General features: G+C 42.7%; 2 protein-coding genes across 3 annotated transcripts; both read right to left on the bottom strand.

Annotated features, from left to right (window-relative positions):
• Positions 1-326: 326 nt before the first annotated feature.
• Positions 327-7,864, bottom strand: LOC139423669 (oocyte zinc finger protein XlCOF6-like). Its single transcript, XM_071175279.1, has 3 exons — positions 7,792-7,864; positions 6,597-7,095; positions 327-2,325 (listed from the first exon to the last, which is right to left on the bottom strand). Exons 1-3 carry the CDS (start codon positions 7,804-7,806, stop codon positions 1,058-1,060), a joined length of 1,782 nt encoding a protein of 593 aa, XP_071031380.1. The 5' UTR covers positions 7,807-7,864; the 3' UTR covers positions 327-1,057.
• A 3,696-nt stretch (positions 7,865-11,560) lies between these two features.
• On the bottom strand, positions 11,561-21,209 carry LOC139423670 (zinc finger protein 436-like). 2 transcript variants are annotated; one of them, XM_071175280.1, is made up of 3 exons: positions 21,125-21,209; positions 19,542-20,352; positions 11,561-12,910 (listed from the first exon to the last, which is right to left on the bottom strand). In XM_071175280.1, the coding sequence occupies exons 2-3, from the start codon at positions 20,344-20,346 to the stop codon at positions 11,994-11,996; spliced, it is 1,722 nt and encodes a 573-aa protein (XP_071031381.1). In that variant the 5' UTR covers positions 20,347-20,352; positions 21,125-21,209; the 3' UTR covers positions 11,561-11,993. The 2 variants fall into 2 exon arrangements, with proteins under 2 accessions (XP_071031381.1, XP_071031382.1); XM_071175281.1 differs by having other exon boundaries at positions 20,937-21,153.
• Positions 21,210-23,895: the final 2,686 nt, after the last annotated feature.

The following is a 23,895-nucleotide window of genomic DNA, read 5'->3' as shown; positions in this document are numbered from 1 at the left end:
CTGTATGTTTTAAACTTTAATTCATAGGCCAGGTTGTAGCAACCTCATGATGGGTAGAGGGAAAATGAGTATCATGTAGTAGCCTAAACCTATCGATGTTACATTAAACTTGGTGAATGGAATACGAATGGCAATACCATGTATAAAGCCATAAACAAATCATCCTGTAATAGAAATAAGGCTCATAAAAAAAAAACGAATTATAATCATCCTCATCTTAAACAGCACCGACCGCCACTGCCTTACTTACAGTATAGCCTACCTGTAAAGCACCAGATATAATGAACCTTCAAACTTCCATAATAAACTGAGACAGGAGACTGAGCTTAGTAATTGAAATACAATATGTTTATTCATTTTTGGTTATATTCCTCTAATTAGAAGTTTTTGTTGCATACATTTTTTGTGACTAAATTATATAAATTTTTAAACTTAAAAAAAAAATGTGATTATAGAAATCCAACTAGAATATATGATGTCTGATTACTGAGGAATCTCTATGGACAGATATTAGCTATGGATTCCACAATGGCAAATACAACTTCACTGAATTGCCCGTTGTGGCTGCGGAAGGTCTGCTGGTATGGAAAGTATTGCATTCCTCAGAAAGACAGCTGTATAGTGGACATACTGACATCGACAAGCCATGTCTGGTTTAAGCACCAACAAAATACATACAGTTCCTGTAAAACTGCCTTTTCTCTGCAGTGCCGACTTTTTGCTGATTCCTGAAAAAGTGATATGATGATAATGGCTTATTGTGAACATAGCAGCTTCATCTCAATAAACAATATTCAAACAACTCCCGAACACAGTAAGGCTTCTCTACTGTGCGAGTTAAATGCTGTGTCTTCAAATCTGATGACTGACCGAAGCTTTCCACACAGACAGCATGTTCCACACTCCTTTGCAAGTTTTAACCCCCTTTAAGTAACCAGGTAAGTTATTGTTAGTCATAATCAGTTGGTGTTATATTTTATTAATATAAACTGGTGAAACTATCCCCATATTGACAGCAGAGTTTAGGCTTCTCCCCTATGTGAATAAGCTAGTGTCTTCAGCTCTGATGACACAGCTTTCCTCCTGTGTGAGTTCTCTGATGTTTCTTCAAAGTTGATGACTGGCTGAAACTCTTCCCACACTGACAGCAGTGGTGAGGCTTCTCTCCTGAGTGAGTTATCTGATGTGTCTTGAGAGTTGATGAATGACCAAAACTCTTCCCACACTGAGAGCAGTGGTGAGGCTTCTCTCCTGAGTGAGTTATCTGATGTGTCTTCAAAGTTGATGAATGACTGAAATTCTTCCCACACTGGGAGCAGTGGAATGGCTTTTCACCCGTGTGAATTAGCTGGTGTTTCTTTAGGAAATATGCACTGGTGAAACTATCACCACATTGAGAGCAGTGGTAAGGTTTCTCTTCTGTGTGCGTTATCTGGTGTGCCTTCAGTTGATATAACCTGGTGAAACGCTTCCCACATTGAGAGCAGTGGTAAGGCTTCTCTCCTGTGTGAGTTAGCTGGTGTTTTTTCAGAGTTGATAACTGACTGAAACTCTTTCCACATTGGGAGCAGCGGAATGGCTTCTCTCCTGTGTGAGTTCTCTGGTGCGACTTTAAGTCTTTTGGATGACTGAAACTCTTCCCACATTGAGAGCAGTGATATGGCTTCTCTCCTGTGTGAATTAACTGGTGTGTCTTTAGATGGTGTAACTGACTGAAACTCTTCCCACAATGAGAACAGCGGTAAGGCTTCTCTACTGTGTGGGTTAGGTGGTGTCTCTTTAGGTTTCCTACCAGACTGAAACGCTTTCCACACTGCGAGCAGTGGTAAGGCTTCTCCCCTGTGTGCGTTATCTGGTGTGTCTTCAGGCTGTGTAACCAACTGAAACTCTTTCCACACTGAGAGCAGTGGTAAGGCTTCTGTCCTGTGTGAGTTATCTGGTGTGTCTTTAGTTGGTTCGACTGACTGAAAGACTTCCCACAAACAGAGCAGTGGTATGGCTTCTCTCCTGTGTGAGTTCTCTGGTGCGTCTTGAGTTTGCTTGGTGTTTGAAATCTCTTCCCACATTGACCACATGAGTACACCTTCCTCCTTTTTTGAGTCTGTTTTGATTTGAGGTGAGTTGGACAAATAAAGCTGCCTCTGCAATCTGAGCAGGGGTGGGGTCTACAAGTGTGCCTTCTCAACTCCTCTGGATCATAGAAGCTAGTGAAGCAGTCCATGCAATGGTGATGTTTCTGTCTTGAGTTCCTCCGTCTGTGTTGTTTATGGTTTCCTGATGCTGTGGAACTGGGCTCACTGTCTGAACCTGGGTTGGAGATCTCTCCTGTGGGAATATGAACAGATATGGGATTAGAATCAGGAACAGCATTGAAAATGGTCTTTAAAAGACTTGTTTAAAGGCCTAATGCAGCCGTTTTATATCAATATCAAATCCTTTATTAGGTAACAATTAAGTACTTTACTTTAATACACCGAACAAAAATATAAAATGCAAAATGCAACAATTTCAAGAATTTTACTTAGTTTCAGTTCATAAGGAAATCAGTCAACTGAACAAAAAATCATTAGGGCCTAATCTATGGATTTCACATGACTGGGAATACAGATATGCATCTGTTGGTCACAGAAACCTTCAAGAAAAGGTAGGGGTGTGGATCAGAAAACCAGTCAGTATCTGGCGTGACCACCATTTGCCTCAGCAGGGCGACATCTCCATCGCATAGAATTGATTAGGCTGTTCAAATCAAATTGTATTGGTCACATACACCTGTTTAGCAGATGTGATTGCGGGTGTAGCGAAATGCTTGTGTTCCTAGCTCCAACAGTGCAGTAGTATCTAATAATTCACAACAATACACACAAATGTAAAAGTAACAATGTTATTAAGACATATATAAATATAAATATTGACATTGACAAAAATACATGAAATTAGTAAAGCAGTATGTAAACATTATTAAAATGACTAGTGTTCCATTACTAAAGTGACCAGTGATTCCATCTATGTAAATGGGGCAGCAGCCCCTAAGGTGCAGGGTTGAGTAACCGGGTGGTAGCAGTCTGATGGCCTTGAGATAGAAGCTGTTTTTTGTCTCTCAGTCCCAGCTTTGATGCACCTGTACTGATCTCGCCTTCTGGATGGTAGAGGGGTGAACAGGCCGTAGCTTTGGACTTCCTGTGACATTGTGTGCTATAGGTGTTCTGGAGGGCAGTGCCACGGTGACGCGTTGGGCAGACAACACCACCCTCTGGAGAGCCCTGCGGCTGCGGGCGGTGCAGTTGCCGTACCAGGCGGTGATACAGCCCGACAGGATAATCTCAATTGTGCATCTGTAAAACTTTGTTACGGTCTTAGAGGCAAAGCCACATTTTTTTCAGTCTCCTGAGGTTGAAGACGCATTGTGGGTGGACCATTTCAGATTGTCAGTGATGTGTACGCCGAGGAACTTTAAGCTTTCCACCTTCTCCACTGTGGTCCCATCGATGTGGATAGAGGCGTGGCTCCTTCTGCTGTTTCCTGAAGTCCACGATCAGCTCATTTGTTGTGTTGACGTTGAGGGAGAGTTTATTGATTGTGGCCTGTGGAACATTGTCCCACTCCTCTTCGAAGGCTATGCAAAGTTACTGGATATCGGCGGGATCAGAACACATCGATCCAGAGCATCTCAAACATGTACAGTGGGTGACATGTCTGGTGAGTATGTAGACCAAGGAAGAAATGGGACATTTTCAGCTTCCAGGAACTGTCTACAGATCCTTGCGACATGGGGTCGTGCATTATCATGCTGAAACATGAGGTGGTGGCGGTGGAGGAATGGCACCATAATGGTCCTCAGGATCATTATCATGCTGAAACATGAGGTGGTGGCGGTGGAGGAATGGCACCATAATGGTCCTCAGGATCATTATCATGCTGAAACATGAGGTGGTGGCGGTGGATGAATGGCACCATAATGGTCCTCAGGATCATTATCATGCTGAAACATGAGGTGGTGGCGGTGGATGAATGGCACCATAATGGTCCTCAGGATCATTATCATGCTGAAACATGAGGTGGTGGCGGTGGATGAATGGCACCATAATGGTCCTCAGGATCTCGTCACGGTATCGCTGTGCATTCAAATTGCCATCAATAAAATGCAATAATGTTCATTGTCCGTAGCTTATGCCTTCCCATATCGTAACCCCACCGCCACCATGGGGCACTACGTTCACAACAGCAAACCGCTCGCCCACACGACGCCATACACACTGTCTGCCATCTGCCCAGTACAGTAGAAACCGGGATTAATCTGTGAAGAGCACCCTTTTACAGAGTGCCAGTGGCCATCGAAGGTGAGCATTTTCCCACTGAAGTCGATTACGACGCCAAAATGCAGTCAGGTCAAGACCCTGATGAGGACGACGAGCACGCATATGAGCTTCCCTGAGACCATTTCTGACAGTTTGAGCAGAATTCTTCGGTTGTGCAAACCCACATTTTCATCAGCTGTCCGGGTGCCTGGTCTCAGTCGATCCCGCAGGTGAAGAAGTCGGATGTGGAGGTCCTGGGCTGGCGTGGTTACATGTGGTCTGCAGTTGTGAGGCCGGTTGAACATAATGCCAAATTCTCTAAAATGACGGTAGAGGCGGCTTATGGTAGAGAAATTAACATTAGAGCAACAGCTCTGGTGGACATTACTGCAGTCAGCATGCCAGCTGCTCCCTCAACATGGCAGACATCTGCGACATTGTGTTGTTTGACAAAAGTGCACATTATAGAGGGTGTGATGATGCTAATGATGCTGTTTAATCAGCTTCTTGATATGCCACATCTGTCAGGTGGATGGAATATCTTGGCTAAGGAGAAATGCTCACTAACAGGGCTGTAAACAAATCCGTGCCCTACATTTCAGAGAAATAAGCTTTTTGTGCATATTAAACATTCCTGGTATCTTTTACTTCAGCTCATGAAACATGGGACCAACACTTTACATGTTGTGTTGATATTTTTGTTCAGTGTAGATTTCTATAATAAATGGGAAAAATAATAGCTTTTTAGGAGAGAAAAAAAAACTATTTCTCAAGCAAGAAGTTTGCCACAATTTACCACATGGTGATGTCACCATGAAAAGCCTAACCTCCCGGACGCGCAAGTCTGCTGATTAGAAGGTCCTGTGTAAATTGTATTTTCAACCAGCAACTACCAGGAAATAACTGATTTTTTTTTTTTTAAATCACACTTTTACAGTTTTAGTTTCATCCCGTTGAACAATATGATATAAAACACAGGAAAAATTGAATGTTTTGCACTTGGTCTTTAAAGCTGGAATCCGTAATTAAACCAATAACAAACCCCTTCTCTGTTTTGGTAAACGCTGAGGGATGGGCTTTGAGATAGGTAACCACTCAAATGAATAGACAGCCACAAAGTGGTAGGCCACACAAGCTCACAGAACAGGACCGCTGAGTGCTGAAGCGCGTCAAATTAATCTGTCCTCCGTTGCAACACTCACTACCGAGTTACAAACTGCTTCTGGAAGCAACAGCAGCAGAAGAACCGTTCGTCGGGAGCTTCATGAAATGGGTTTCGAAGGAAGGCCCTAAAAATGGTCAAAGACCCCAGCCACCCCAGTCATAGACTGTTCTCTCTACTGCCGCATGGCGAGTGGTACCGGAGTGCCAAGTCTAGGACCAAAAGGTTTCTCAACCGTTTTTACCCCCAAGCCATAGGACTCCTGAACAGCTAATCAAATGGCTACCAGGACTATTTACATTGTGGTTATTTAGGTTGTGGTTCCAATCTCTAAACCAACTGTGTTACCAAGGAGACCTGCTGTTTGTGGGTCTGAAACGTTCCTTTTAGAGCTGCATGAAACTGTCAGTGTTTTTAAGGACACGCCTCCAATATTGCCACCCATCCCACCTCAGCACAAGTGAGCTGATGTTACACAGATGTTAGACAGGTACATAGCTGAGCCTGGCGTTGGGGCTGGAAAATGCCAGTGCTCATATTCTTACATTAGGAAATTCCAAACTAACATGTGTTTGACACTTGGGCCTCTAATCGCCAGCTGAAAACAGGCCCATAATGTTAAAGCCCCCATGCAGTATTTTTAAATCATCCCATATGTCTAATACATCACTGTGTTTGTTTTATTTCATGAAAATAACTTCAAATACATTTGTTATCATTGATTTCCCTGAGCCTCCTTTTGCCATTGAAATGCTCAGTCTGATCTTCTGGGCATGTTGATACAAATGTAAATATATTTACATACACAGCCCTGATTGGCGGATAGAGCCTACCCCGCTTACCCCTTCAAAGTAGGAGGATACAAGTGCAAATAAAAGATGACTGGTCATTCTGATCAGATTGTGATGTCATGATCTGGGCCAAAAACTCCATCCCGCCTGAACAGGCTGAAATTCCAGGAATTATTTTCAAAACAGGAACGTCACATTTTTAACTGCACTGCCCCTTTAAAATAGGTTGAAAGCAAGTTACTCTTCAGAAAGAGGCACCAGATTGGTGGAAAGACTCAATAATAGTTCTGGAATCCCCTGTGGTTGTCAATGCACCAGCCTCTCTCCATCCTAAACTACTGAACTTACCTGGGTCAGTGTTCCCATCTACTTCTTCCTCCTCTTCCCTGTTCTCCACTTCTGTGAATGCTCTCTCCTCAGCCTCCTCTGTGACTGCTCTCTGCTCCGCTGTGAATGCTCTCTCCTCCGCCTCCTCCTCTTTGAATGCTCTCTCCCCCTCCTCCTCTTTGAATGCGCTCTCCCCCTCCTCCTCTTTGAATGCGCTCTCCCCCTCCTCCTCTTTGAATGCGCTCTCCCCCTCCTCCTCTTTGAATGCTCTCTCCTCTGCCTCCTCTTTGAATGCTCTCTCCTCCACCTCCTCTTTGAATGCTCTCTCCTCTGCCACCTCCTCCTCCTCCTCCTCTTTAATACCTCTCTCCTCCTCTTCCTCTTTGACTATCACATTGAGTTCCAGTGGTTGACTGCAGTCCTCCAGCTTCACTAAGACCATCTCTGGACCCCACTGTGAGCTTCTCTGTGCTGGAACACCACAGTAAGAACCCGGAGACTTGGGTTCAGACATGGAAGGCTATAGTAGGATTCAAAAGAGGCACAAACAAAATGTAAGGTGAGTTTCACAACTGGAACATCTTAGTTAATAAAGGAATATATCTAAATATTCCAACCACTAGGAATCTACTAATACATGTAACTAGCTAGCTAGCATTGCTGTGGTAATCGTACTAGTTGTACGATTACCACAGCATTAGCGTTAGCAATGTTGAGCTAGTTGGGTTAGCTTTAGATCACTGACACCTTTCTCACTAGGATGAAACGATCTAGCTAGATAACCAAATTACTAGCAATAAGTTATTTTGAAGCAACGCCGAACCAAAATAACATTTGATTTGTAATCTATAAATTACCAGTTAGCTAATGATTAGATAGGGAAATTATATTATCTAGCTTGCTAGCCAGCCTTAGAAACAGCCTAGCTAACTAGCCATGCTCACTTATTAGTTAAGGGTGCCAATATATTTATGCCATCTTGAAGATGGACAATTCACACATCACACAATTCACATTGCTGTCTCAATAAATAATAACGTTATCATTCACAACAGCATCTTGAAGATAAACACATTTGCTTGGGTAGCCATTTTACTGGCTAGCTAACGTTAGTACAAATGGCTATTGTTTACACATGATTTAGTGGACAAATAATCGAATTCATCATGTTTACATATGGAATCGTTTCAGAATATGTTAGAAATCTAGATCTTACCTTGACGCTTGACATTGAACTGGCAGCTGTTGTTGTTCTAGCTCGCGCAACTCCTTCTTTGGTTTAACGGCGGGTGGCATCCAGTATAATGTTGCATTACCGCCACCAACTGGACCGGAGAATAAATAAATTATACTTTGTGATAGAAAAATACAAATTACCCTGCCAAGTATTGTTGATGTTAATGTGTTGATGTTCTCCGTATCCATAGCCAGAATGATTTTGCAGTGCATGGTGATCGAAAAGATGTCCTGTTATATTCAGAGGTTTAGGGAGGCTGAAGTCTGTGACATTTTTTTTTAGTAATTATACAGATGATTAACAAAACATGCACAAGACAGTATTCATAACTTGCTTTTTGTGGTGAATGTGAATGAAAACCATTATCAAAACAGTTTTCATACACATGCCTTGTCCATAATGTAGAGGCTTATGGGATATTCATTGAAGAAGTAAGGGAAGAGGGTGTTTACATGTGATCTGCATAACATACCAATACCAATTGACATAACTTTGTATGCCTCCTTGTCTGTATACCTGCAGACATAAACACAAAACTGAGCAGTTCAGTCATCTCTACCCAATACAGCCATCTTTCAACATATTGTTATAGCCTAAATATTCTTACCACTTTGTTGATTGATATCCTTTGAATTGTCTCCATTTTCGGCTTTAGAAAGATTTGCACAAGTATGAGAATATATATTTAGCTAATTTCCTCAAATTATTTCAGATTAGGAAATGGTTTTAATGATGCGTATTTAGGAGACATTGTATGCTAGCTGTCCAACTGGAGTTAGCATGCTAGAATCCCTGCTATTTATGACCAAATACTGCAAAAATGTAATTCTCACCACACGTCATTGCCACCACATAATGAACTGTGATGGAAAGGACAGAATGTGGTGTTAATGACAAAATGTATTAGTTCATTCATTTTTACTTACCTGGAACCGCTACAGGATCGGTGGGTCCACCGCGGGACTGTTGAGCTAACGTAGACTAATGCGATTAGCATGAGGTTGTCAGTAGCAAGAAAATTTCCCAAGACAAAGACATATCTGATATTGGCAGAAAGCTTAAATTCTTGTTAATCTAATTGCACTGTCCAATTTACAGTAGCTGTTACAGTGAAATAATACCATGCTATTGTTTGAGGAGAGTGCACAGTTATGAACTTGTAACGTTATTAATTAACCAATTAGGCACATTTGGGCAGTCTTGATACAAAAGTTTGAACAGAAATGCAATATTTCATTGGATCAGTCTAAAGCTTTGCACATACACTGCTGCCATTTAGTTGCCAAAATTGTAATTGCGTCTGGGATGGAATAATACATGATGGCCTTTCTCTTGCATTTCAAAGATGATGCTACAAAGAAAATACCAAAAAACGCATGTTTTTGTTCTTTGTATTGTCTTTCACCAGATCTAATGTGTTATATTCTCCTACATTCATTTCACATTTTCACAAACTTCAGCGTTTCCTTTCAAATGGTATCAAGAATATGCATATCGTTGCTTCAGGACCTGAACTACAGGCAGTTAGGATTTGGGTATGTCATTTTAGGTGAAAATTGAAAAAAAGGGGGCGGATCCTTAAGAGGAACTGAAAAAGACAAATCAATTTCATATAATCACGGATGTTGAAATTATTAAACACTGATTTAAATTAAACACTTATTTGCTAAATAAGACCATTACATGTATTATGTTAGGATGATTGAGTGGTTTTGGTGTAACCATTACATGTATTATGTTAGGATGATTGAGTGGTTTTGGTGTCTATTTATGTGACTTACAATGTTTATTACTGACTTTAATTATTTATTTAATATTTCCTCTAAATCAACCAAGGAGAGGACAAGGACATACACTATATATACAAAAGTACGTGGACACCCCTTCAAATTAGTGGATATAGCTATTTCAGCCACACCCGTTGCTGAAAGGTGTATACAATGGAGCACACAGCCATACAATCTTTATAGGCAAACATTGGCAGTAGAATGGTCCATACGGAAGAGCTCAGTGACTTTCAACGTGACACAGTCATTGGATGCCACCTTTCCAACAAGTCTGTTCGTCAAATGTCTGCCCTGCTAGAGCTGCCCCGGTCATCTGTAAGTGCTGTTATTGTGAAGTGGAAATGTCTAGGAGCAACAACAGCTCATCCGCAAAGTGGTAGGCCACACAACCTCACAGAGGGGAACTGCCGATTGCTGAAGCATGTAGTGCATAAAAATGGTTTGTCCTACGTTGTAACACTCACCTACCGAGTTCCAAACTGCCTCTGGAAGCAACTTCAGCAAAATAACTGTTCGTCGGGAGCGTCAGGAAATGCGTTCCCATGCGTTTCCATGGGTTTCCATGGGTTTCCATGGGTTTCCATGGCCGAACAGCTGCACATGCATAGAGCAAAAACTAGAAACTATAATAGTCTATCTAATAGGAACAATTAAATGAGATGTGTATGGTAATTTGGTGTATGGCTACTTCAGGAAGATGAACTCATGGCCAGAAATGGTGAGAGAATTATTCTGCAATTGTTTATGATATGCATTATGTTTATAAATTAAATATTGTCTACTTGATAAATTTGACATTACGGTATTCAGACGTAGGCTATGGCCAGTCAATGGAAAATGTGAACTGTCTGTTTTTACAGTTTAACTTCGGGTCGGGGGCTATATAGAGCTAAATACTTGAAATAGCTCATCTGTTTACTACTATTCTATTGACTACTGTGAAGTAGGTCCAATTAGAGATGGGACAAATGGTAGGAGAGCTGGAGAGGTCACAGTCAAACTTTGATGCATAAGAACCAGTGTGAAGCTCTAAAAGGGCCTTCCTTTACATAAAGCCGTATATACCGCTATCTAAACCTACATAAACATGATTCATTGGAGTCTCCTGTCTTAAAGAACATAGTCAGGGCGTTCTGGCATATGGTCCTAAAGAGGAGGTCATAGTGGTTACAGGCAGGGTAGCCTAGTGGTTACAGGCAGGGTAGCCTAGTGGTTACAGGCAGGGTAGCCTAGTGGTTACAGGCAGGGTAGCCTAGTGGTTAGAGGCAGGGTAGCCTACTGGTTACAGGCAGGGTAGCCTAGTGGTTAGAGCGTAGGACTATTAACTGGAAGGTTGCAAGTTCAAACCCCCGAGCTGACAAGGAACAAATCTGTTGTTCTGCCCCTGTTCCTAGGCCGTCATTGAAAATAAGAATTTGTTCTTAACTGACTTGCAGGTTAAATAAATATAAGTATTGCATTCCCAGACAGCTGTTTAGTGGAAATACTGACCATGACAAACCATGTCCACCAATCAAATAAAAACACTTTCTGTAAAACTGCCTTTTCTCTCCTTTTGACTGATTCCTGAAATAGTGACATGTTCAAAATAATCCCTGCTTTATTTCAATAAACAATAGTCAAACTTCAGAACAAACTTCTCTCCAGTGTGAGTTAGCTGGTGTTTCTTTAGGTCTCCTAGGCTACTGAACCTTTTCCCCTCACACAGAGCAGCGGTACGGCTTCTCACCTGTGCCAGTGAAAAGGTAGGTCTTCAAATTTGATGACTGACTGAATTGTTGTGGAAATTCTTACACTGGGACACTCAAAGTCAATATTAAAATGAATCTCCCTTTATTGTCAGAAAGCTGGAGAGGTCACAGTCAAACTTAGATGCACAAGTACCAGTTTAGGACACCAAAGATAAGATGCAAACAGAACATTTTATTCATTACAGAACCTTTCCACAGCTGTTTTTTGGGGGGGGAAATATAAACTGGTGAAATTACCCCCACATTGATAGTAGAGTTAAGGCTTATCCCCTATGTGAGCAAACTGGTGTCTTCAGATTTAATGACCCAGCTTTTATCCTGTGTGAGTTCTCTGGTGTTTCTTTAAAGCTGATGATTGACTGAAACTCTTCCCACAATGAGAGCAACAGTAAGGCTTCTCTACTGTGTGGGATAGCTGGTGTCGCTTAAGGTTTCCTACCAGACTGAAACTCTTCCCACACTGAGAGCAGACGTGAGGCTTATCTCCTGTGTGAGTTATCTGATGAGTCTTCAGAGTTGATAAATGACTGAAACTCTTCCCACACTGACGGCAGTGGAAGGCCTTCTCTCCTGTGTGAGTTATCTGGTGCGTCTTCAGAGTTGATGATTGACTAAAACTGTTCCCACACTGGGAGCAGTGAAATTACTTTTTTCCTGTGTGAATCAGCTGGTGTTTCTTTTGGAAATATAAACTGGTGAAACTATCCCCACATTGAGAGCAGTGGTAAGGCTTCTCTCCTGTGTGAGTTATCTGGTGTGCCTTCATTTCACATAACCTGCTGAAACTCTTCCCACATTGAGAGCAGAGGTAAGGCTTCTCTCCTGTGTGAGTTAGCTGGTGTTTTTTCAGAGTTGACAACTGACTGAAACTCTTTCCACATTGGGAGCAGTGGTAAGGCTTCTCTCCTGTGTGAGTTCTCTGGTGTGACTTTAAGTCTCTTGGATGTCTGAAATCCTTCCCACACTGAGAGCAGTGGTATGGCTTCTCTCCTGTGTGAATTAGCTGGTGTGCATTTAGGTTGGCTAACTGACGGAAACTCTTCCCACAATGAGAGCAGAGGTAAGGCTTCTCTCCTGTGTGTGTTAGGTGGTGTTTTCTCAGAGTAGATAACTGACTGAAACTCTTTCCACATTGGGAGCAATGGTAAGGCTTCTCTCCTGTGTGAGTTCTCTGGTGTGTCTTTAGTTGATCCGAATGACTGCAACCCTTTCCACAAATGGTGCAGTGGTATGGCTTCTCTCCTGTGTGAGTTATCTGGTGCGTCTTGAGTTTGCTTGGTGTTTCACATATCTTCTCACATTGACCACACGGGTATGTCATAATCCTTTTCTGAGTCTGATTTGATTTGAGGTGAATTGGACAAATAAAGCTGCCTCTGCAATCTGAGCAGGGGTGGGGCCTACAAGTGTGTCTTCTCAACTCCTCTGGCTCATAGAAACTAGTGAAGCAGTCCATGCAGTGGTGATGTTTCTGTCTTGAGTTCCTCTGTCTGTGTTGTTTATGGTTTCCTGATGCTGTGGAACTGTGCTCACTGTCTGAACCTGGGTTGGAGATCTCTCCTGTGGGAATATGAACAGATATGGGGTTAGAATCAGGAACAGCATTGAAATGGTCTTTAAAAGACTTGTTTAAAGGCCTAATGCAGCCATTTTGATATCAATATCAAACTATTTACTGGGTAACAATTAGGTACCTTACTTTAATACACTGAACAAAAATACAAATGGTAGAAGCAATCATTTCTAAAACTCATAAAAGGAAATCAGTAGACTGAAAAACATTCATTCGGCCCTAATCCATGGATTTCACAACTGGGAATACAGATATGCATCGGTTGGTCACAGAAACCTTTAAGAAAAGGTAAGAGTGTGGATCAGAAAACTAGTCAGTATCTGGTGTGACCACCATTTGCCTCATGCAGAGCAACATCTCCTTCGCTTAGAGTTGATTAGGATGTTGATTGTGGCCTGTGGAACGTTGTTCCACTCCTCCTCAATGGCTGTATGAAGTCGCTGGATATTGGCGAGAACTTGAACAAGCTGTCATACACATCGATCCAGAGCATCCCAGACATGTTCAACGAGTGACATGTCTGGTGTGTATGCAGGCCATGGAAGAACTGTGACATGTGACTGGAAATCTTACTCAAAACGAGGAAAATGAAGTATGCTGAATTGTGAATAATGAAAAAACATTAAGGCTAATATTTCAAGGCACTCTCAGTAGACCATTTAAAACCCCTTTATTATTAGGCTACTGGGCTAATGGCCAGGATCAAAAGACACCTATGTGATGCTGTTAAACCAGCCAGGATTTAGGAGTAGGGTAGGCTGTTTGTAAATACCAGATTCACCAGCACAAAATGAACATCTCTCTACCATGGACACTGTGTGTCATGGCTGGATAGGTTGTGGTTCCACTCTCTAAACCAACTGTGTTACCAAGGAGACCTGCTGTTTGTGGGTCTGAAACGTTCCTTTTAGAGCTGCATGAAACTGTCAGTGTTTTTAAGGACACGCCTCCAATATTGCCACCACTCCCACCTCAGCACAAGTGAGCTGATGTTACACAGATGTTAGACAGGTACACAGCTGAACCTGTCAGTGTTTTGTGTTTTTAAGGACTGATGCGGAAGCACAAAAAGGGGCTCTGATGACACCTCCTTCACTGGATCAGCACACACCGGCTCCGCCTCTTGAGTGGGGGCCGGAGAGCTGGCCCGAGGAGATGCCTTGCATTCGGGCACCGCCCCCAGAAGGGGGAGATAGCTGGCCTGAGGAGATGCCTTGCATTCGGGCACCACCCCCAGAAGGGGGAGAGAGCGGGCCATCGACAGAACAAGGAAGAGATAGACTAGCAGTAGAATTTGAATGAGTTAAACTGATGCAAGAGTTGTGGATCGAGGATGCATCTGTCATTAGTAATGTTTCACAGTAACATGTCAAACTGACCCTTTACAGAAATAGCTCGCCACAAGGTTAGAATGTGGCTCAGCGCTAAAGCTGACCTGGTCCCGAAAAGAGGATATAAGGAGAGTGCTTTCCTTAAGAGGGCATGATAGTGCTACTATGATAGTGCTACTTGACTTATCACTGACAGACAGCTTGTGATACTTCAACTATCATCAACCTAATAGGTAATATCTGACTTTCATACTCTAGAACAATTGTATCTCTTGACTTCTGAACGAGACATACTGAGACAACTACCCTCCACACTCCTCGTGCTGAATACATCCACCTCCTAACCAGAGTGGATAAATAGCATCAGTGGTGTTATAAGTTTTATTTGTTGTCTCAAACCGTTCTCTTTCAGTAAATCATAGTACAAACTTCTAGTAGGAGAAACAGATACTGAGGGATTGGATAAGCCTCTGGAGCAATTGTGAGTGGAAGAACATACTCTTTGGGGACCAACCAGGTCAACCAACGCTAAGGTAATTAACCACTTGTTGTAATACACATAGAAGGTAATTAACCACTTGTTGTAATACATATAGAAGGTAATTAACCACTTGTTGTAATACATATAGAAGGTAATTAACCACTTGTTGTAATACATATAGAAGGTAATTAACCACTTGTTGTAATACATATAGAAGGTAATTAACCACTTGTTGTAATACATATAGAAGGTAATTAACCACTTGTTGTAATACATATAGAAGGTAATTAACCACTTGTTGTAATACATATAGAAGGTAATTAACCACTTGTTGTAATACATATAGAAGGTAATTAACCACTTGTTGTAATACATATAGAAGGTAATTAACCACTTGTTGTAATACATATATAAGGCATTAATAGTAGTAGGTGTTTTGATGATGTTTGATGTTATAGAATAAGGACTAAGAAGAAACTGTAATAACGTGTACAACTGTGTGAACTGCAAACATTGAATAAAAAGTAGAAACTAGACCCAAAACCCTAGAGGGGAGAGAACGCCTCTGACACTCCCGTTCTAGGGGAACAAGTCTAGTTTCTACACTAAAGACAATATGATGGTTTGGACAGAATAATCATTTTATTGTAACAGGTATCCTCTATATTAATACTCAGGTAGTATTAGTCGACGGACATAGACTGTAAATCGTAACTAAGGTATAGCTTGCGTGAGTCTAGATATAAGAGCATACAAAGGGAAAGTAAAACCCAGAGGTACTCTAAGTCTGATTGATATTATCTAGGATCCTGAAACAAGAGGTACTCTAAGTCTGATTGATATTATCTAAGATCCTGAAACAAGCCTAACGGCACCACACAAGGCTAATCTCAGAATAAAAGGGCAGGATACATAACCAGGCCAGTCCGGCGGACCTGTGAGTCACCCGTTAGCCTGCGAGTCACCCGTTAGCCTGCGAGTCACCCGTTAGCCTGCGAGTCACCCGTTAGCCTGCGAGTCACCCGTTAGCCTGCGAGTCACCCGTTAGCCTGCGAGTCACCCGTTAGCCTGCGAGTCACCCGTTAGCCTGCGAGTCACCCGTTAGCCTGCGAGTCACCCGTTAGCCTGCGAGTCACCCGTTAGCCTGCGAGTCACCCGTTAGCCTGCGAGTCACCCGTTAGCCTGCGAGTCACCCGTTAGCCCGGTGACATAAGAACTTGAGTGAGACGACTTGTATCACCCTCGACGGGGGAACCTTAACGGTCTTACCTTAACGGTCCTATAGCAGAATACCCTACCGCGACAGGACACGCCTCCAATATTGACACCCCTCCCACCTCAGCACAAGTGAGCTGATGTTAGACAGGTACATAGCTGAACCTGGCGTTGGGGCTGGAAAATGCCAGCGCTCATGTTCTTACATGTTAAAATTCCAAACTAAAGTGTGTTTGACACTTGGGCCTCTAATCGCCAGCTGAAAACAGGCCCAGAATGTTAAAGCCCCCATGAAATATTTCATTTTTTAAATGTTTTTATTTTACTATGCAAGTCAGTACATAGTAAAATAGTTATTTATTTTTTTAGCTACTGTGTTATTGACTTGTTTATTGTTTACTCCATGTGTAACTCTGTGTTGCAGTCTGTTCACACTGCTATGCTTTATCTTGGCCAGGTCACAGTTGTAAATGAGTACTTGTTCTCAACTAGCCTACCTGGTTAAATAAAGGTGTTCTCAACTATCCTACCTGGTTAAATAAAGGTGTTCTCAACTTGCCTACCTGGTTTAAATAAAGGTGTTCTCAACTAGCCTACCTGGTTTAAATAAAGGTGTTCTCAACTAGCCTACCTGGTTAAATAAAGGTGTTCTCAACTAGCCTACCTGGTTAAATAAAGGTGTTCTCAACTAGCCTACCTGGTTAAATAAAGGTGTTCTCAACTAGCCTACCTGGTTAAATAATGGTGTTCTCAACTTGCCTACCTGGTTAAATAAAGGTGTTCTCAACTTGCCTACCTGGTTACATAAAGGTGTTCTCAACTAGCCTACCTGGTTAAATAATGGTGTTCTCAACTTGCCTACCTGGTTAAATAATGGTGTTCTCAACTTGCCTACATGGTTAAATAATGGTGTTCTCAACTTGCCTACCTGGTTAAATAATGGTGTTCTCAACTAGCCTACCTGGTTAAATAAAGGTGTTCTCAACTAGCCTACCTGGTTAAATAATGGTGTTCTCAACTTGCCTACCTGGTTAAATAAAGGTGTTCTCAACTAGCCTACCTGGTTAAATAAAGGTGTTCTCAACTAGCCTACCTGGTTAAATAATGGTGTTCTCAACTTGCCTACCTGGTTAAATAAAGGTGTTCTCAACTATCCTACCTGGTTAAATAAAGGTGTTCTCAACTAGCCTACCTGGTTAAATAAAGGTGTTCTCAACTGGCCTACCTGGTTAAATAAAGGTGTTCTCAACTGGCCTACCTGGTTAAATAAAGGTGTTCTCAACTAGCCTACCTGGTTAAATAAAGGTGTTCTCAACTAGCCTACCTGGTTAAATAAAGGTGAAATAAAAAAATAACATTAAAAAAAATGTACAAGTTCTTATTTACAATGACGGCCTACCAGAAAGCAAAAGGCCTCCTGTGGGGAAAGGGGCTGGGATTTAAAAGAAATATAGGACAAAACACACATCAAGACACCACATAAAGAGAGACCTAAGACAACAACATAGCATGGTAGCAACACAACATGACAACATGGTAGCAACACAACATGACAACATGGTAGCAACACAACATGACAACATGGTGGCAACACAACATGACAACATGGTGGCAACACAACATGACAACATGGTAGCAACACAACATGACAACATGGTAGCAACACAACATGACAACATGGTAGCAACACAACATGACAACATGGTAGCAACACAACATGACAACATGGTGGCAACACAACATGACAACATGGTGGCAACACAACATGACAACATGGTAGCAACACAACATGACAACATGGTAGCAACACAACATGACAACATGGTAGCAACACAACATGACAACATGGTAGCAACACAACATGACAACATGGTAGCAACACAACATGACAACATGGTAGCAACACAACATGACAACATGGTAGCAACACAACATGACAACATGGTAGCAACACAACACGACAACATGGTAGCAACACAACACGACAACATGGTAGCAACACAACACGACAACATGGTAGCAACACAACATGGCAACACGGTAGCAACACAACATGGCAACATGGTAGCAACACAACATGGCAACATGGTAGCAACACAACATGACAACATGGTGGCAACACAACATGGCAACATGGTGGCAACACAACATGGCAACATGGTAGCAACACAACATGGCAACATGGTGGCAACACAACATGACAACATGGTAGCAACACAACATGACAACATGGTAGCAACACAACATGACAACATGGTAGCAACACAACATGGCAACATGGTAGCAACACAACATGGCAACACGGTAGCAACACAACATGGCAACATGGTGGCAACACAACATGGCAACATGGTAGCAACACAACATGGCAACATGGTGGCAACACAACATGACAACATGGTAGCAACACAACATGACAACATGGTAGCAACACAACATGACAACATGGTGGCAACACAACATGGCAACATGGTAGCAACACAACATGGCAACATGGTAGCAACACAACATGACAACATGGTGGCAACACAACATGGCAACATGGTAGCAACACAACATGGCAACATGGTAGCAACACAACATGGCAACATGGTAGCAACACAACATGACAACATGGTAGCAACACAACAAGGCAACAGCAAAAAACATGGTACAAACATTATTGGGCACAGACAACAGCACAGAGGGCAAGGTAGAGACAATATATCACGCGAAGCAGCCTGTCAGTAAGAGTGCAACTGTCAGTAAGAGTGTCCATGACTGAGTGTTTGAATGAAGAAATTGAGATAAAACTGTCCAGTTGGAGTTTTTTGTTTTGCAGCTCATTCCAGTAATACCTGCAGCGAACTGAAAAGAGGAGTGTGCTTTGGAGACCTTTAACAGAGTGTGACTAGCAGAACGGGTGTTGTATGTGGAGGATGAGGGCTGCAGTAGGTATCTCAGATAAGGGGGGGGGGGGGGGGGAGAGGCAAAAGAGGGTTTTCTAAGGAAGCATCCACCAGTGCATCATGCGACAGGTATACAGAGATGACCAGTATGCAGAGTAGTATAAAGTGCAGTGATGTGTCCTATAAGGAGCATCGGTGGCCAGTCTGATGGCAGAATGGTTAAATCATCACTGGCTGTCTAATAAATCACTGTTTATTTCATGAAAATAACTTCAAATATATTATTTTATGATTTATTTCCCTGAGCGTCCTTTTGCCATTAAAATTCTCAGTCTGATCTTGTGGGTATGTTGATACAAATGTAAATATATTTACACACACAGCCCTGATTGGCGGATAGAGCCTACCCCGCTTACCCCTTCAAAGTAGGAGGATACAAGTGCAAATAAAAGATGACTGGTCATTCAGATCAGATTGTGATGTCATGATCTGGCCCAAAAACTCCATCCCACCTGAACAGGCTGAAATTCCAGGAATTATTTTCAAAACAGTAACACGTTTTTAACTGCACTGCCCCTTTAAAACGAGGTGAAACCAAGTTACTCTTCAGAAAGAGCCACCAGATTGGTGTAAATAATAGTTCTGGAATCTCCTGTGGCTGTCAATACACCAACCGCTCTCCGTACTAAACTACTGAACTTACCTGGGTCAGTGTTACCATCTACTTCTTCCCTGTTCTCCACTTCTGTGACCACCCTCTCCTCCGCCGCCGCCTCCTCCTCCCCCTCTTTGAGGGCCATGTCCTCCGCCGCCGCCGCCTCCTCCTCCTCCTCCTCCTCCTCCTCTTTGAGGGCCATCTCCTCCTCCTCCTCCTCCTCCTCCTCCTCTTTGAGGGCCATCTCCTCCTCCTCCTCCTCCTCCTCCTCTTTGAGGGCCATCTCCTCCTCCGCCTCCTCTTTGAGGGCCATCTCCTCCGCCTCCTCTTTGAGGGCCATCTCCTCCGCCTCCTCTTTGAGGGCCATCTCCTCCGCCTCCTCTTTGAGGGCCATCTCCTCCGCCTCCTCTTTGAGGGCCATGTCCTCCGCCTCCTCTTTGAGGGCCATGTCCTCCGCCTCCTCTTTGAGGGCCATGTCCTCCGCCTCCTCTTTGAGGGCCATGTCCTCCGCCTCCTCTTTGAGGGCCATGTCCTCCGCTTCCTCTTTGAGGGCCATGTCCTCCGCCTCCTCTTTGAGGGCCATGTCCTCCGCCTCCTCTTTGAGGGCCATGTCCTCCGCCTCCTCTTTGAGGGCCATGTCCTCCGCCTCCTCTTTGAGGGCCATGTCCTCCGCCTCTTTAATCTCTACCTCTTCTTTGACTTCTCTCTCCTCCTCTTCCTCTTTGACTATCACATTGAGTTCCAGTGGTTGACTGCAGTCCTCCAGCTTCACTAAGACCATCTCTGGACCCCACTGTGAGCTTCTCTGTGCTGGAACACCACAGTAAGAACCCGAGGACTTGGGTTCAGACATGGAAGGCTATAGTAGGATTCAAAAGAGGCACAAACAAAATGTAAGATGAGTTTCACAAACAGGGTGAGTTTCACAAAATACTGGAACAGCTTAGCTCACAAAGACATATTCCATCCATACTAATACAAAGACATATTCCATGTATACTAATACATTTTGCTAGCTGGCATTGCTGTGGCAAAGGTACAGCTAGCGTTGACAGTGTCGAGTTAGTTGGTTTAGCTTGAACTTACAGACGAATTCAAATGTCACCTTTCTCACTAGGATGAAACGATCTAGCTAGATAGACATTTTACCAGCAAGAAGTTAGATTGACGCAATCGCGAACCAAAATGTAATTTGTCATTTGTCATCTCTAAATGAACAGTTAGCTAATGATTAAGGTTAGCTACTTTAATTGAGTTTGTTATCTAAAGCTGGCTAACAAGCTAACGGCCTTGCTAACTAGCCATGCTAACTTACTAGATAAGGGTTGCCAATAGATTTATGCCGTTTTAAAGATGGACAATGCACAGATCACATAGTTGACATGGCTGTCTTAATAACAAATAACGTTATCATTCACAACAAAGTCTTGAAGATAAACTCACTTTGTCGGTATGACAGAAAGCCAGTTAGCTTGGCTAGCCGTTTAAATGGGTAATTTAGGAAGCAAGCTAGCTAATGTTAGCACAAATGGATTTGTTTACACGCGATCTGTTGGACGTGGACAAATAATCCCACTACTAATGTTAACCTAAGGAAAAATTACAGAATATGTTAGAAATCTTGATCTTACATTGAAACTGGAATTGGCAGCTCTTGTTGTTCTAGCTATCTGGAGTAACTTTTTCGGTGAGGATTAACTTCTTCTTTGGTATAATGGCGTCCGCAACAATTATATGTGCGTTCCGCCACCTAGTGTCCAGGTGGATAATAAGGACCCACAAAGGGAGAAAAAAATGCATGGTAAAAAATAAAAACCTATACAAAACTGAGCAACGAAATGTTAATTAAACTAAATCAGCCTGCTTTTCTGTTTAATCAGGTTCCTACACAGGCTCAGAAGGATCCTGTGATGGCGGGACATTTCCTGGCAACAGTAGCCCATGCAGTGTTTCTGCCGTTAAGTCTTGGAGGCCCAAAACTTCTCCGACACCTTTATTAAGTTTGCCGACGACACAACCGACAACGATAAGACAGCCTATAGGGAGGAGGTCACATACCTGGCCGTGTGGTTACAGGATAACAGCCTTTCCGTCTGCTCCATTCTCATCGAAGGCTGTCGTGGAGCAGCTTCAAGTTCCTTGGTGTCCACATCATCAACAAACTATCATGGTCCAAACACACCAAGACAGTCGTGAAGAGGGCACGACAACACCTTTACCCCCTCAGGAGACAGAAAAGATTTGGCATGGGTCCTCAGATCCTCAAAAAGTTCTACAGCTGCAACCACTGGTTGCATCACTGTCTGGTATGGTAACTGCTCGGCCTCCGATCGCAAGGCACTACAGAGGGTAGTGTGTACGGCCCAGGACATCACTGGGGCCAAGTTTCCTGCCACCCAGGACCTCTATACCAGGCGGTGTCAGAGGAAGGCCCTAAGAATTGTCAAAGACTCCAGCCACACTAGACTGTTCTCTCAGCTACCGCAAGGCAAGCGTTACCGGAGAGCCAATAGATCCAAAAGGCTTCTTAATAACAGCTTCTACACCCAAGCCATAAGACTCCTGAACAGGTAATCAAATGGCTACCAAGACAATTTGCATTGCCCCCCCTCAACCCTCTTTTACGCTGCTGCTACTCTCTATTTATTATCTATGCATGGTCACTCCACCTACATGTACATATTACCTCAATTACCTCGACTAACCGGTGCCCCTGCACATTGACTCTGTACCGGTACCCCTGTACATCAACACCACTTCTGGTTACTATGACTACACAATGTCAACACCATACCACTCCTGGTTACTATGACTACACAATGTCAACACCATAACACTCCTGGTTACTATGACTACATTCACTTTTCCTGAAGCCTTCTTCACCGTCCTCGTGACTTCAAAAGAGTTTCCCAAATAAACATCATTATCCAAAAAACGTTCTCCAACAAGCAACGATTCATCAGACTCATTTTCACAACAATTTCTCCCTTTTTGTTCCATTCTTGGACTTCACTGTTGTCCACTCATCCTTCTCGCTAACTGTCCTCGACGTGCTTTCAGCACGACACTTCTGCTTCCGCCATCATCCCTATAGTGTCATACCAGGGTTAAATTTATTCGATGAAGTTTAACAGAGGTTGGCATCCAATAATTATTGCATTACAGCCACCTACTAGAATGGAGAATATCTCCATTATACTTTGCTTGAAAAAATGAATAAACAGATACTCTGCCATCTAACACTACAGTAGATATTCACAGTGTCAGTCAAAAGTTTGGACAAACCTACTATTCAAGGGTTTTTCTTTATTTTGATGATTTTCTACATTGTAGAATAATAGTGAAGACATCAAAACTATGAAATAACACATACTGTACAGAATCATGTAGTAACATAAAAGGGATTAATAAATCAAAATATATTTTATTTGAGATTCTTCAAAGTAGCCACCCTTTGCCTTGATGACAGCTTTGCGCACTCTTGGAATTCTCTCAACGAGCTTCATGAGGTCACGAGTCACCTGGAATGAATTCAATTAACAGCTGTGCCTTCTTAATTCATTTGTGGAATTTATTTCCTTGTTAACACGTTTGAGCCAATCAGTTGTGTTGTGACAAGGTAGGCGGTGGTATACAGAAGAGCCCTATTTGGTAAAAGACCCAAGTCCATATTATGACAAGAACAGCTCAAATGACATGGTTAGTCAATCTGGAAATTTAAGAACTTTGAAAGTTTCTTCAAGTGCAGTCGCAAAAACCATCAAGTGCTATGATGAAACTGGCTCTCATGAGGACCGGCAAAGGAAGGAAAGACCCTGACTTACCTGTGCTACAGAGGATACGTTCATTAGAGTTAACTGCACCTCAGATTGCAGCCAAAATAAATGCTTCACATAGTTCAAGTAACAGACACATAACATCAACTGTTCAGAGGAGACTGTGTAAATCAGGCCTTCGTGGTCTAATTGCTGCAAAGAAACCACTACTAAAGAACACCAATAAGAAGAAGAGCCTTGCTTGGGCCAAGAAAGACGAGCAGTGGGCATTAGACCGGTGGAAATATGTCCTTTGGTCTGATGAGCCCAAATTTAAGACTTCTGGTTCCAACCGCCGTGTCTTTGTCTTTGTGAGGAACTTTTCTTAAACGGAAGCAAATGGAACGAAACAGGGATAAACTTACCTTTGTCCAACAGAAACTCTAATGTGCAACTGTTGGACTAATGACTAATGATTAAACCCTAGATCAGCTAGATGCAGGCAAGTGTGCAAGGCAGTATTGAACGCGTCTGTCACCTTGATTCCTCTAAATTATCTCCACCTGTGCACCTACGTTTTAAACTTTAATTCATAGGCCAGGTTGTAGCATCCTCGTGATGGGTAGAGGGAAAATGAGTATCGTGTA

This window comes from Oncorhynchus clarkii, chromosome 13 (genome assembly GCF_045791955.1).
Source record: "Oncorhynchus clarkii lewisi isolate Uvic-CL-2024 chromosome 13, UVic_Ocla_1.0, whole genome shotgun sequence".
Lineage (NCBI taxonomy): Eukaryota > Metazoa > Chordata > Actinopteri > Salmoniformes > Salmonidae > Oncorhynchus > Oncorhynchus clarkii.
The sequence above is the reverse complement of the archived record's forward strand: the minus strand, read 5'-3'. Positions and strand labels throughout refer to the sequence as shown.

Bases quoted from the DNA above. Each gene is read 5' to 3' on its own strand.
- LOC139423670 (XM_071175280.1), bottom strand. From the start codon at position 20,346: ATGTCTGAACCCAAGTCCTCGGGTTCTTACTGTGGTGTTCCAGCACAG. The intron at 12,911-19,541 runs GTAAGTTCAGTA...ATATTCCCACAG, and splicing joins AGATGGTAACACTGACCCAG to GAGAGATCTCCAACCCAGGT.
- LOC139423669 (XM_071175279.1), bottom strand. The intron at 2,326-6,596 runs GTAAGTTCAGTA...ATATTCCCACAG, and splicing joins AGATGGGAACACTGACCCAG to GAGAGATCTCCAACCCAGGT.